At 35.8% G+C, this 12,333-nt stretch overlaps 1 protein-coding gene across 1 annotated transcript; it reads right to left on the reverse strand.

Moving 5' to 3' along the window:
- Positions 1 to 221: 221 nt before the first annotated feature.
- Positions 222 to 2,992, reverse strand: LOC143608516 (uncharacterized). Its single transcript, XM_077083530.1, has 2 exons — positions 2,783 to 2,992; positions 222 to 839 (listed from the first exon to the last, which is right to left on the reverse strand). Exons 1-2 carry the CDS (start codon positions 2,990 to 2,992, stop codon positions 222 to 224), a joined length of 828 nt encoding a protein of 275 aa, XP_076939645.1.
- Positions 2,993 to 12,333: the final 9,341 nt, after the last annotated feature.

Consider the following 12,333-nt stretch of genomic DNA (forward strand, 5'->3'; position numbering starts at 1 on the left):
CATAGCACAAAATTCTTCTATAACTCCATTCTTGAACTCAATACCATTGTCACTTCTTAGCATCTTCACTTTCTTATTCAGCTTGTTTTCAATCATTGTAACACAACCCTTAATCAACTCAGTAGTCTCATCTTTGGTACTTAGGAAATAAACCCAAGTATATCTTGAATAGTCATCAATTATCACCAAACAGTATCTCTTCTTTCCAATACTTGGTATACTCACAGGACCAAAAAGATCCATGTGAAGTAACTCAAGTGGTTGATCAATTGTTTTCCCTTCTGACATGAGTCACAGTGATCTTCTAACTTAAATTCTCTTGTTGGCAAACCAATCACATGTTCACCCTTGACCAGTCTATTCATATTGTTCAAGTTCACATGACATAACTTCCTATGCCACAATTTAGATTCATTTTCAGTGGCTTTGGAAACAAAACATGCACCACCTCTTGAAATAGCATCTTTCATATTCAACTCATACAAGTTGCCATTTCTTGGTGCCATCATCATAATCATGTCAGGTGGGATCACAAACTCAGGTTTTAAGATGAAACAATGAGAATCATCAAAACTGACTTTGTAACCCTTATCACACATTTGAGATATACTCAACAAATTGTATTGTAGTCCCTCAACATGAAAGACATTGTCAAAAGACACCTTCCCATTTGTCAATATCCCTTTACCTACAATCTTTCCACCATTTTCATCACTCCCAAAGGCAACTGGACCCTCATATTTCTCTACATAATTCACAAGTGACCTCTTGTCACAAGTCATGTGCCTAGAACAACCACTATCCATATACCATATATCATTCAATGGAGTGGCCTGTTCCTGCTCAAAGAGAAATTTGATTAGTTCAGTGATGAGATGCAAGCTTCTTCAACTTGCAACTTATCAGTGTCAATTTCAGTGGCAGCTTGGGAAGTGAGTGTAGTAGGTTCAGGATCTTCATGAGTGATCTCCAAGTTGTCTGAATGGTCAGTTTCATATCCACACTCTCTTGGTGTCTTGACAAGTGAAGCTGAATTGTCAAGTTCAACTGAGACAGTTCTCTTTTCTTGTAAGACATAGTCCTTAGTTTCTGAGAAGTCTCTTACATCATTCACAGCTTCAACTTTAGCTTCATTTCTAGGTTTCCATGTGAAACCTTGTGGTTCATATCCATGTTTTAACAAGAACTTTTCATCACCAGTGAGTACAGCTTGTTTCTTTCTTTGATATACAGTTTTTCTTCTTGATTTCTCACTGCCTGATGATTCTTGTGACTCATCAGACTTGACTGAATGAGTATTTTTGGTAAATTTCAATGACTGGTTTTCCATTATCACCTGCTTTTGCTTCTGAGGTGATTTACTTCTACTTTCATTCTCAGTCATTTGCATCTTCTTCTTTGTCTCATCCTTCACTTCAACTCTTGTCTCTATGCTATTCACATTTCCCTTTCCCCAATACATGGCATACTTTTCTTTGTACAAAACAAAGTCTTGACCAAACTTTGTTCCATTTGGGACATGAAATGGCTGAAACTTGAGTCTCTCATTACATGAATCAGTATGGTGTCCATATTCATCACATTTTCTACACCACACCTTTCTTTTGAACATCTCATGTTCTTTTGGTCTCCTGAATCTTTCACTTGGTTTGGGCTCTCTTACACCAATTGTGTTTTTGTTTTTCAGATTGTCAAAATCAATTGAGAATGGAACAAACTCAGCCATTCTGATGTCACTTCTTTCCACATTCCCTTTAACAAAGACAACCTTTTTCAAGTTCAGTGGTTGATCATCTTCATTCTCTCTATATCTTGACTTCCTTCTTTCATATTCCTCAACAGTTTCTATTTCACCCACACCAAAGTCTTCAACACTTGAAAAGCTAGGATAAATAGGAGTAATGTATTCTACATCCATTTCTTCCTGATTTACCTTCTTTTTCTTGTTCTTTTCTAATTTTTCCAAAAACTTTTTGCTTGGAGGTCTGACAGCATTGTAACACACATTCTTCTTTTCACCAATGTCAAAAGGAACATGTTCTCTCTTCATTTGCTCATTCATTCTTTTCATTTTATGTGTAACTGGAGGATACTTTGGAATTTGATCAACGGATTCAGGCTTTCTATATTTTCTTCCTTTTTCAGCAGCTTGAATTTCTTTTTCAGTAATTTGATCACTCAAATCACTCAGATCATCTTGATCCAACTCATCTGAATCAAAGTCATCTTCAGAGACTTGAACTCCAATTGATTTTTCCTCTTTCATTTCTTTCTTCATAAAAAATTCACCATCTTCACTCACCTCAACATTCTTGTACAAATCTGCAACATCTTCTTTGTCTTGAAACACATCTTTGAATTGTTGTAGATAAGCACTTCTCTTTTCTTTATCAACTTTAGGCATGAAGTTGTTGTTGAATGGTGGTGGAACAGCCTTGTACTTTTCATCTTCTTTTACTTTATTCAGAATTCCACAAATGTTTCCAGTTGAAACTAAGTTCTTTAGGAATTCAATTTCAGTTTGCAGCTTTGTATTCAGCACCTTTTCATCAATCACCATCTTCTTCAACCCACTAATTTCTGTTGTGAATCTTGTCTGAGCTCTATAGCTATTCATACAATCCTCTTCCAAACTTTTCATTCTTTCCTCACTAACAATCTCACTTGCCTCATAAGCATTGATAATGCTTTGCTTCTTAAAACACTCACTTTCCAGCTTACCAATCTTTTCTTTTAATTCATTGACAAGTTTAGGTAAATCAGCATTAGGATCAGAATGTACCTTAGATGAAGATGCAGAGTCTATGGCCATGAATGCCACATTAGCTCTTCTGATATCATCTGCTATATCTTCCTCATGGTTACTCCAGTCAAAGCTTCCCTCATGCTGAGTAGTTACTGCCACATTGCCTTGATTTCTTGGTTGATTTTGGTTTGCTGGAATGTTGTGAGTTGCAGGGATTTGAACAGCTTGATTCTGATTGTTGTTCATTTGATATATTTGATTCTGATTCATACCCTGCTGGTTGTTCATCTGAGGCTGATAGTGGTTATTAAAATTTGGATTGAAGTTGTTGTTTGGATGGAAGTTGTTGTTGTTGGGATTGAAGCCTTGGTTATTGTTGAAGTTCTGCTGGTTGTTGTTTCTATGCACATTCTGCTGGTATTGTTGTTGGTTTCTAGGCTGTTGGAACTGATTGACTTGAAAGTTCCTTGGCAAATTGCACTCTCTTGCAAAGTGTCCAGGCTGTTGACAGTTGTAGCAGATAGCCTTGGACTTGTCAAATCCTATTCTCTCATTTGGACCAGAAACTAGTGATCTACCAGTTCTATTGTACAGTCTCTTGCTCCTTAATGCTAACATTGCAGCTTGCCATTTGAGATCCATGTCTTCAAGGTCATCAGCATCTATTTGTTCCAAATCATCCTGCACTACACTTGTGTGAATCAAGTTTTTGGCCACAAATGCATTGTAGGATTCAGTGAACATAGACATTAGGGCTTGTGCATCACTCCCTTGAACATGCCCTGCACCAGCACTTTGAGCATTTCCATTTCCCACAGAGGCTGAATCATCATCAATCAATTGAATATTAAACCTCTGTTGACCACCTTGACTGCTTGAACCACCTCCAATGAATGACCTGGTAGTCTCATTATTGTGATCACTTGGTTCTTCAATGATGGGAATTTGTTGTTGATTCTTTGTTGTAAGATTCCCCATTGGAGCAATTAAAGCATTTGACATATTGAAACTTGGTTTATCTTCCTTGATCATTTCATTCTCAATCATTTCAAGTTCAACAGCTTGAAGAAAACATACTACATCATCCAATTTCAATTCATTGAAATTTTGCTTTTGAAGGATGAATTTGCAAGCAGTATACCATTCTTTTGGCATTGAGTTGAGCAACTTTGTATTTAAATCAAAGTCAGTGATTACATAGTCAGTTGTTCTCAACTCATTCACAATACTCAGAAAACGTTCTAGTATTGACTTCAACCTTTCACCATCTCTATACTTGGATCTTTCTAACTGTTGCTTCAGTCTTTGCTTCTTAATGTTCTTCAATTCAGTGTTCCCTTCATACATCTCAAGGATTGCATCATACATTGCCTTAGCACTTTGATGATGTGCAACCTTTGTAAGGATTTCCCAAGACAGACCAAGTTTGAGCATAGCCAAAGCCCTGTCATCAACCTTTCTCATTCTCTCTCTAACAGCAGCAATAGCATTTGCATTAGCACCTTCTTCAACAGCAGCTTGTGGTCCATTCTTGATAGAATTCCACATATCCACATCATTATAACAAACAGCAGCCTCAAAAAGCACTTTCCACTTGGTAAAGTTCTCCTGACCATACAATCGAGGTATCTTATTAGTAGACACCTCTTGTTCCTCATATCCAGACATTTTCTTAAAACAAAAGTTAAGTTCTTATCAAAAATAGAGTAAAATGATCAGATCTGATAATAAATTCTTAGATCTGAGGTGTCTGATATGAATAGAACAAGATTCAACAATAAAAATCAAAGCTTTAAGTGGAATAAGGAAAAGAAAACACCTAAAACTAGTAGATCTGGAAGAAAAATGAAGAACAGAGCTTCTGACGTCACAAATCAATCGAACGGTGCTCTGCTTACGTCATTCTTCTTCAAAACTTAATCAGCAACAATCTTTCTAAAAATAGCAGCAACAAGCTCTGATACCACTTGTCAGGTTGTTTCGGATCGGATCTTAATCAATCATGTCATAACTCACACAAAATTAATCGTGTTGACAAGCGAGTTAATGACAGATTACTATGTTTAGAAAGATAACCGTTTGTTAAAGGCGGAATCAATAACAAACATACGGTTGCAATGAATATTCAAAATACGAAGACACACGAAGGATTCACTCAAAAGATTTCCATTTATATAACGTTAATCATACAAAAGGATAATCGATTAGGGTTTAGAAGAAATCCTAGGACAGCCGTCACACACACAATATTCTCTTAATTAATGTGTCGGTCTTATCCGTATTGTGCACTGTCCCGTGTCTCTCGTGTGTCCTTGGCGGCGTGCCCTAATTATTCTATTTATAGGCCTGCCAACCTAGGACAGCTGTCATTCTTTCTAGAAACCCTATCCGATAGTACATATTCAATTTACATATTCAAAAAAATACTAAGTGTAAAACAAGTCTTCCGGGTAGGCTTTTCATTAAACTTCAGTCTCCGAGTACGCAGTGTACTCGGCCTTCCTTCAGACTTGGTAAACATAGAAGTGTACTCGGAATCAGTTTCCGGGTAGGCTTTACTTAACAAATATTTTACCAAGTAAAATATTCACCGAGTAGACTACAATCTTCTTGGACTTATCAAACTTTGCTCGACAAATCCTTACGAGCAACATTGTTCTTCTATGATCCTGTTCGGCTCATTGTCAGTTGAACAACTTATTGATAAGGCGTACTCGGGAGTACACACCTTACTCGAGCAGAACCTTACTCGATATAACTTAGAGATATTCCATCAACTCATCAAGTATACTCGGACCATAATTATTAAAGAATACCTTGCCCGGTCTTCCAATTACTTGGCTTCTTGGACTTGGTTGACCAAACCTTACTCGGAAGAGTAAAATACTTGGTCTTGAAGAACAACCCTGCTTGACAAAGTGAACCTTACTCGGATATGCCAAATTAATGAACCTTACTCGGAAATCACTGAAAAGCATACCTTGCTCGGATATCCACTTAAGAAGACTATTTGAAGTAAACCTTGCCCGGAGGGCAAAATCTCGTACTCGGCTAAGTAAAAGCTTACTCGAAGGTCCAAGGTGTGCTCGGATTCAATACTTAGCAGTTTCTGAGAAGGTTGAGAAGATTCCAATCTTCCATATTCTTCGTTTAGGTCAAATCTCCTCATTTGGATCAAATTCTTGACTCAACACTCTAATTCTATTAAATTGTCTGCTAATGTGCCTTATGTTACCTGTGAGACAAATAAACCTAAGTTAGAAACTTTGAAAGCCCATAATGACAGTTTGGTAAAAGAAATTGCTTCACTCAAAGACACTTATAGACAATAATTAGAATCTCAAATGAGATCTAGGGAGAAAATTGAAACATTGTCTGTTAGTAATCATGATCTTAAGGCTGAATTGTCTCTCAAAATGACAATTAGTGATCAAAAATTTCAAGAAATCTTGAAACATCGTTCCAAGATAACTGAACTTGAAAATGAGGTTCTTGAGTTTAAAAATAAATTGGCCAAATTTAGAAACTCTTCATTTTTGCTAAATGAAATTATTGAGGTGTCTGGCAAGCAAAAAAGATTCAAAGAAAGGTATTGGTTTTGTTGAAATACCACCACCGTTTCACAATGATTACACAGCAAAACCTTTTGCTGGAAAAGAAGAAATTGTTTGTTACTGAACCGATTATTGACACAAAATCTAAAATTGCTAAAAATGACAATGTAACTCGTCATCACAAAAACCTCATATTCAAAGCAAAAAGGTCTTCGTTGAAGATAATGTTGAGAAAGTACTAGTTGAGGATGTATTTCAACCAGAAATAGTACACAAAAATCATGAATTTGAGGAAGCTGTGTATGGTTCAAATACAACTCAAGTGAAAAAGGAGACACATGTTAAGGCTAAAGCAAAGAAATCTGAAAAACCAAAGATTCCGGATGAGGATTTATTGCGTTTCATCAATCCTATTGCGAATAAACCGTCTACGGCCATGTGTTTAAGTTAAAAGGTTTGGACACCATGTTCACTGAGAAAGACATTCTGATTAGTATCATCAAACCAGAATTGATAGAAAGTGTCTTTCATAATGAAACTTCCAAGATATAAGATCTTGAACGTCAGTTTACTTGTGCCAAAACATCAAACACATCTGACCCATTGATTAAGGCTAAGCAAGTGTTAAAATCTGCTATGAAAGTTCATTTTGTGAAATCAAATGGCACTGACACATTACAAATTTTTTCAAACTACTCTAATCTTGATTTCTACATGAAAAAGAAATCAGTGTTGTCTGATGATTTGGCCTAGAGTTTTACTAAAAATGTGAGTCATCAACCTTCTGTGGCATCAGTTTTTGTCAAATCTCAACATGATCGTGTGGACATGAGAAGTTGCTTTCCTTGTGGTCAACAAGGTCATGTAGTGAGAAACTGTGGACAGAAGAAGTCTCAGAATATTCACCCGTTTATCAAGGAACAACCCAAAAATGTTCCTGTGATTAAAGAAATTTTGAGACGACCTTTGTCGTGTGATGATGAAACTCACATAATGTTTTCTAATATGAATCCATGTAAAGTGATTCATGTGAATGAAACATCTGTTCATGTAAAACCAAAGTTTATTCCAACCGAACCAATTTGTAAGAACGTGAACTCAAATGTCGTTCAAGTTGCCTATCTAAGACGAAAGTCTAAAAGGCCTGTAACTTATTCCCAAGTTGCTGAACAACAATTGAATTATGTTAAATTTGATTCTTCTCATGAAACTCAAAAGGTTCCCAAGACTGAGGCCTGGGCTGCCTTTTTAAACTAATCACTTTCAATTTGTGTGTAGGGTACATCCAAGACCGTGTTTGGTGAGAACTGGAGAATGGACAGTGGATATTCTCGTCATATTACTGGCAATCTTGACCTCTTAACAAATGTTAGAAATATTCAAGGGGGGTATGTTTCTTTTGCTGGAAATTCTGGGGAGATGATAACACAAGAGGGTGAAGTTTCAAATGGGAATATCACGTTTGAGAAAGTCAACTACTGTTGTAACAACTCGGGTTTCGAATTTATATAAATACCCGACCCGTTTTCATTTTCGAAAATTTTAATTAATAAACGTCACCTTGATCGAGTTAGTATTATTTTATTATATATATATATATATATATAATTCAACTATAATTATAACTTTTAAGTAATGTCCATAATCACCCTAAACAAGCTTTTACCCTATTATGCTTCCACCCTCAATCTATAGGGACTAGAATGCAAGTTTCTAAGTTAACCCATCAAGAAATCTGGTAACCCAAATCCTGACCCGTTATCATCAACCCGATTATCAATTTGGAATTTCTTGGACCTAAATTCTTGTTGTTATGGAAATTGAATCAAATATTGCGTTATACTTACTAATTTCGTATTAACCGACATTAGTATTATGATTAATTCAAACAAACGAATCTGTATCGCATTTATACCTAGCCGACACCTAAACCCAATTCGAAATACATATAATCGTTTATATTAATACAATTAAACTTGCAGTCACAATTCTCTAACCCTCATCGCTCGTAACCCTATGCTTAATCACGTTAGACGTCTCTGTTGACCGTGTTCTTATTCTGTTTCTAGCCGACTGCACCTCGATCAATTTAACCCCTGATTTGTCATCATATAAGGTAATTGTTTTGCTATTACTGTTCGTCTATAGTCTTCGTACGTTAACCCTAACGTTAATTGGATCAACACTTCGTGGATTGATCCATTTGATTTCTAGGGTTCTTGGCTGGTTTGGGATTTTATACTTTATGGTTATATATTAAAGTTTCTGGTTAATCAACAAGGTGGACACCAGCCCAGTTGGTTGGTGCCTTTGCGCTGTATAACGAGGATGGTTGGGGGTCACAGGTTCGAACCCCCCTTGCCCGAATTTTTAGTATAACTCATTTTTAATCCATATATTAATATATTTAGTTATTTAAACCATTTTACAAATAATATAAATACTTTATGTATATCAGTATCTTTATAAAACCAACGCACTAACTAATTTCGTTTCCAAATCTTGATTAAGATATATATATATATATATATATTGTGTGTGTGTGTGTATGTATATACTTTAGTTGGTAAAATCTGTTAAAAGTTGATGATAAGGATTTTAACAATAAGTTTTATATGTAAAATACAGAATAATCTTGTACTTAAGATATTTAAAATACGTATTTTATGAAAGGATTTTTATTTAAATGTTATTATATATTGTTATTTATATTAATTTCAAGGTAAACATTATTAAATAACAATCTCCGTATGTGATATTTTATTTGGCTAAGTATTTTATAAACGAATGGCATTTTTATAAATATAAATATCTATTGTTACCGCTATAATAGTACAAGTCCAAATATTTTATATACGATATCAATTTGTAAGTAAAATTTTTATTAATAGACTTTAAATGAAACATTTTATATTTCCAGTACTCGTTCATATCTCATTTCTCTCTTAGCCCATTTATTAATTTGTAGTGTTTCCCGTTATTACACTTGTTAGGGTTTGACCTTGCTTCATCTAAAGCGCGACGTTTATTCCCTTACCAATCTTAATGTATTTATTCTTTTGCTTATTGCTAAGGTGAGTACCACATTCCCCTATTTTACTTTTATTCCACTTTTTGGGAACATATGCGCAAATATACTTTTCACATATACTTATACACAAAACTGCAACCTTGTCTTATGTGTTAACAACTTATACCTTACTTGTTTATGTGCTTATTTGCTTTGTATGCTTCCGCATTCGGAGAGGTCCAACATAATCTCAGTCTAGTATGATCATACGCCAGTCGTTAGCCTTTGTGCTTCTCGACATCTCAGTTATACTTGCTCATTTGGTTAATTTGTTATTCTCATATGACTTGTTGCAGCTACGTATTCTGTTATATATACTATATGTACAACTAAACTGGTGTGTTGCTCACTCAACATGTGTTGTTGACAAAATTCTATTTTATACGCATATGCAGGTTATCGCATGAATTAGTTTCAAGACTTTGTGAAGATTTAGTGAAGAATTGTGTTAGAAAAGATAAAATCAAGAATTAAAATTATGTTTATTGTTTGTTTAATGAGTTATATTTTGTATTTGATTTATTTGAAAATTGAATAAAATTAATAGATATTTTCATTTAAATATTGCATAATAGTACCTTGAGAGCTGTGACAATCAGTTCGTGCCCCGGCATTTCCGCCGTAGGTTGGGGTGTGATAGATTGGTATCAGAGCCGAAGGTTTAAGATAGGTCGTTAGAAATTGCCTTAGACACATGTTTAGGAACCCTATACGTGCATATCTGTTTACCTTTATGTGTTTAAATTTAAATTGTTTACAGCTTTCTTAGATAATTACCTATTATTTATTGTCATGCACACACACACAAACTCCGAGGCTATGCCTCAACATTCAAAGAAAACTTTTAAAAAATTAGATTATTTTCGGGAAATTCCTTAAGAATTCCCACCTGTTGTTTTCACTTGTAAACCTTAAGGCTAGGTTATGTGGCGTGTCACTATGATAAATGAAAGGGGAAGAGAAACTGTGAGTTGGGCACTGGCAAAACGGTTCCAAGAACCAAAGGTAAGACGGCTATTCCTTACCTGGGTGATAACCTGACCACAATACTCAACCCTATGGACCCGAGCGAGACCCATAAATGCCATATGACCGACACCTTAGGTTAATTTTAACCGAATTCACGGTGATTCGTGGCTAAACTCGGTTTTTCGGATTATTGTGTTCCATTATTTAAATTGCTAGTTGGGTGAATAATCCATGGAACCCATGAGCACTCCTACTATCCATTTCTTAACTTGTTTTCGTATTTTTGTTGGAGAAATCAAACGTGGTGATTCACAAGATACTTCGACTACCCATATTTATTTCGATAGTTCGTTATTTAGTTTGGTCAGTTAAAACGCCGTGTAACGCTCATTGGGCTGACAAACTTCATTGCATTGTTAATTCGTTAATTAGTTGGGACAATCAAATTGCCATGGGCTGTCCAACTTAGTTGCTTTTAATCGTTAGTTGGGCCATTCAAATTGCCATGGAAAGCTCAAGGGAGGCCAACATCCACAATTTATATTTCGTTAGTTTATTTTAAACTTAATAATCAAAATTTTAAACTGACTTAACTCCTCATGTAGTCATCACACATTAATCTTATTGACTACATCATTTAATAACTATTTACGCTATGTACCCCCCTCATCTTATAAACTTCTACTTTTAATCCTCATGACGCAATTCCCTTACTTCTTAACGCAACATTATTATAAGTTATCTTCATAGTTAAACATTTTACTATTTTTATGATTTCCTCAATTTATCCTTCATCTTACAAATCCTCATTTTTGGCCCTTATAGAATGTCTCATTCAAGAAACCACCGTCATCCTCGACATCAATCGTTTGATTCTCACAACTACCGTATGGCTTCCTGTATCGCCAAAGAGATAGTTACTGCGATCCCTAGGAGAGTGACGCGAATTCGCAACATCAATGCAATTGATTCAACTTTTCCCGCTAATTCCTCTACTGGTGACTACAAACCATCTACCTCCACTCATCCTCATAACAAGAAACGTAAGAACCTTGCTGCAACAAATCCTACCCACCCGCAAGTCTCCTCAAACAAGAAACCTTACCTCGGTCCTTACCCGTTGTGCTCCATTTACAACCATCATCATCCAGTTAAACCCCTATGCCGTCGCTGCACCCACTGTAACCGTTATGTTCATCTTGCTAACACCTGTCGTGTCCCGCCTACTGCACATGCTGTTCCGCAACAACCTACCCCTCATGCTAAACCTGATGTTCCAAATACCCGTGCTTGCTACCATTTTAAGAACCCAAATCACCTCTGAAATGCGTGCCCACAACTTACCCAAGCTCATCAAGCCCAATCCACAACTACACCATACTACACGACCCATGCTTACGAGGCTTAAACCGATCAACTTCATGACCCCCGAGCTCTTCCCATCAATCAAGATCAACATTACTTAACCCAACACTACCAAACCTCGCAACCACAAGCTCAGGTTTACCAGACATATTTCCACTAAACAAATCTCTTGCAAACCGTTCAAGCTCCAGTTTTTCAAGCAATACCGAATCAATCTACCCCAACTGTTCCTACTCCTGCAACTCCTCATGGTGCCTCAAGTCACACCAATTAAGCTACTCAGCAATCAAGAAGACCTTTGCCGTTCCCTTTATCTATCTTAATTCATTTTGTTAACGCCTCTTTATGTCTTTGAATTATTTCCCCATTTGAACTATTTATCTTCTATATTACGAATAAAGTTTCTTTTTGGATCAATAGATTGTTTATTAAAGCCTACTTCTATCTTATTTCTTTACCTTCATTAACCTTAACTATATATCAGCTACCCCTCCTAAACTTTAAATACTTATACCTTTACGCTTTAAAGTCGTCTTAAAATTTCTTTGCTTTATTAAAATTTACTACAGCTTTTGAAATTATTTTATATATTGGTGACTTTCTAATATTCAAAGTTAAAACTCCTTAAA

Source organism: Bidens hawaiensis, unplaced genomic scaffold (genome assembly GCF_021521415.1).
Source record: "Bidens hawaiensis isolate Kalapana, Puna unplaced genomic scaffold, B.hawaiensis_p1.1 tig00419389_1, whole genome shotgun sequence".
In the NCBI taxonomy this organism is placed as follows: Eukaryota; Viridiplantae; Streptophyta; class Magnoliopsida; order Asterales; family Asteraceae; genus Bidens; species Bidens hawaiensis.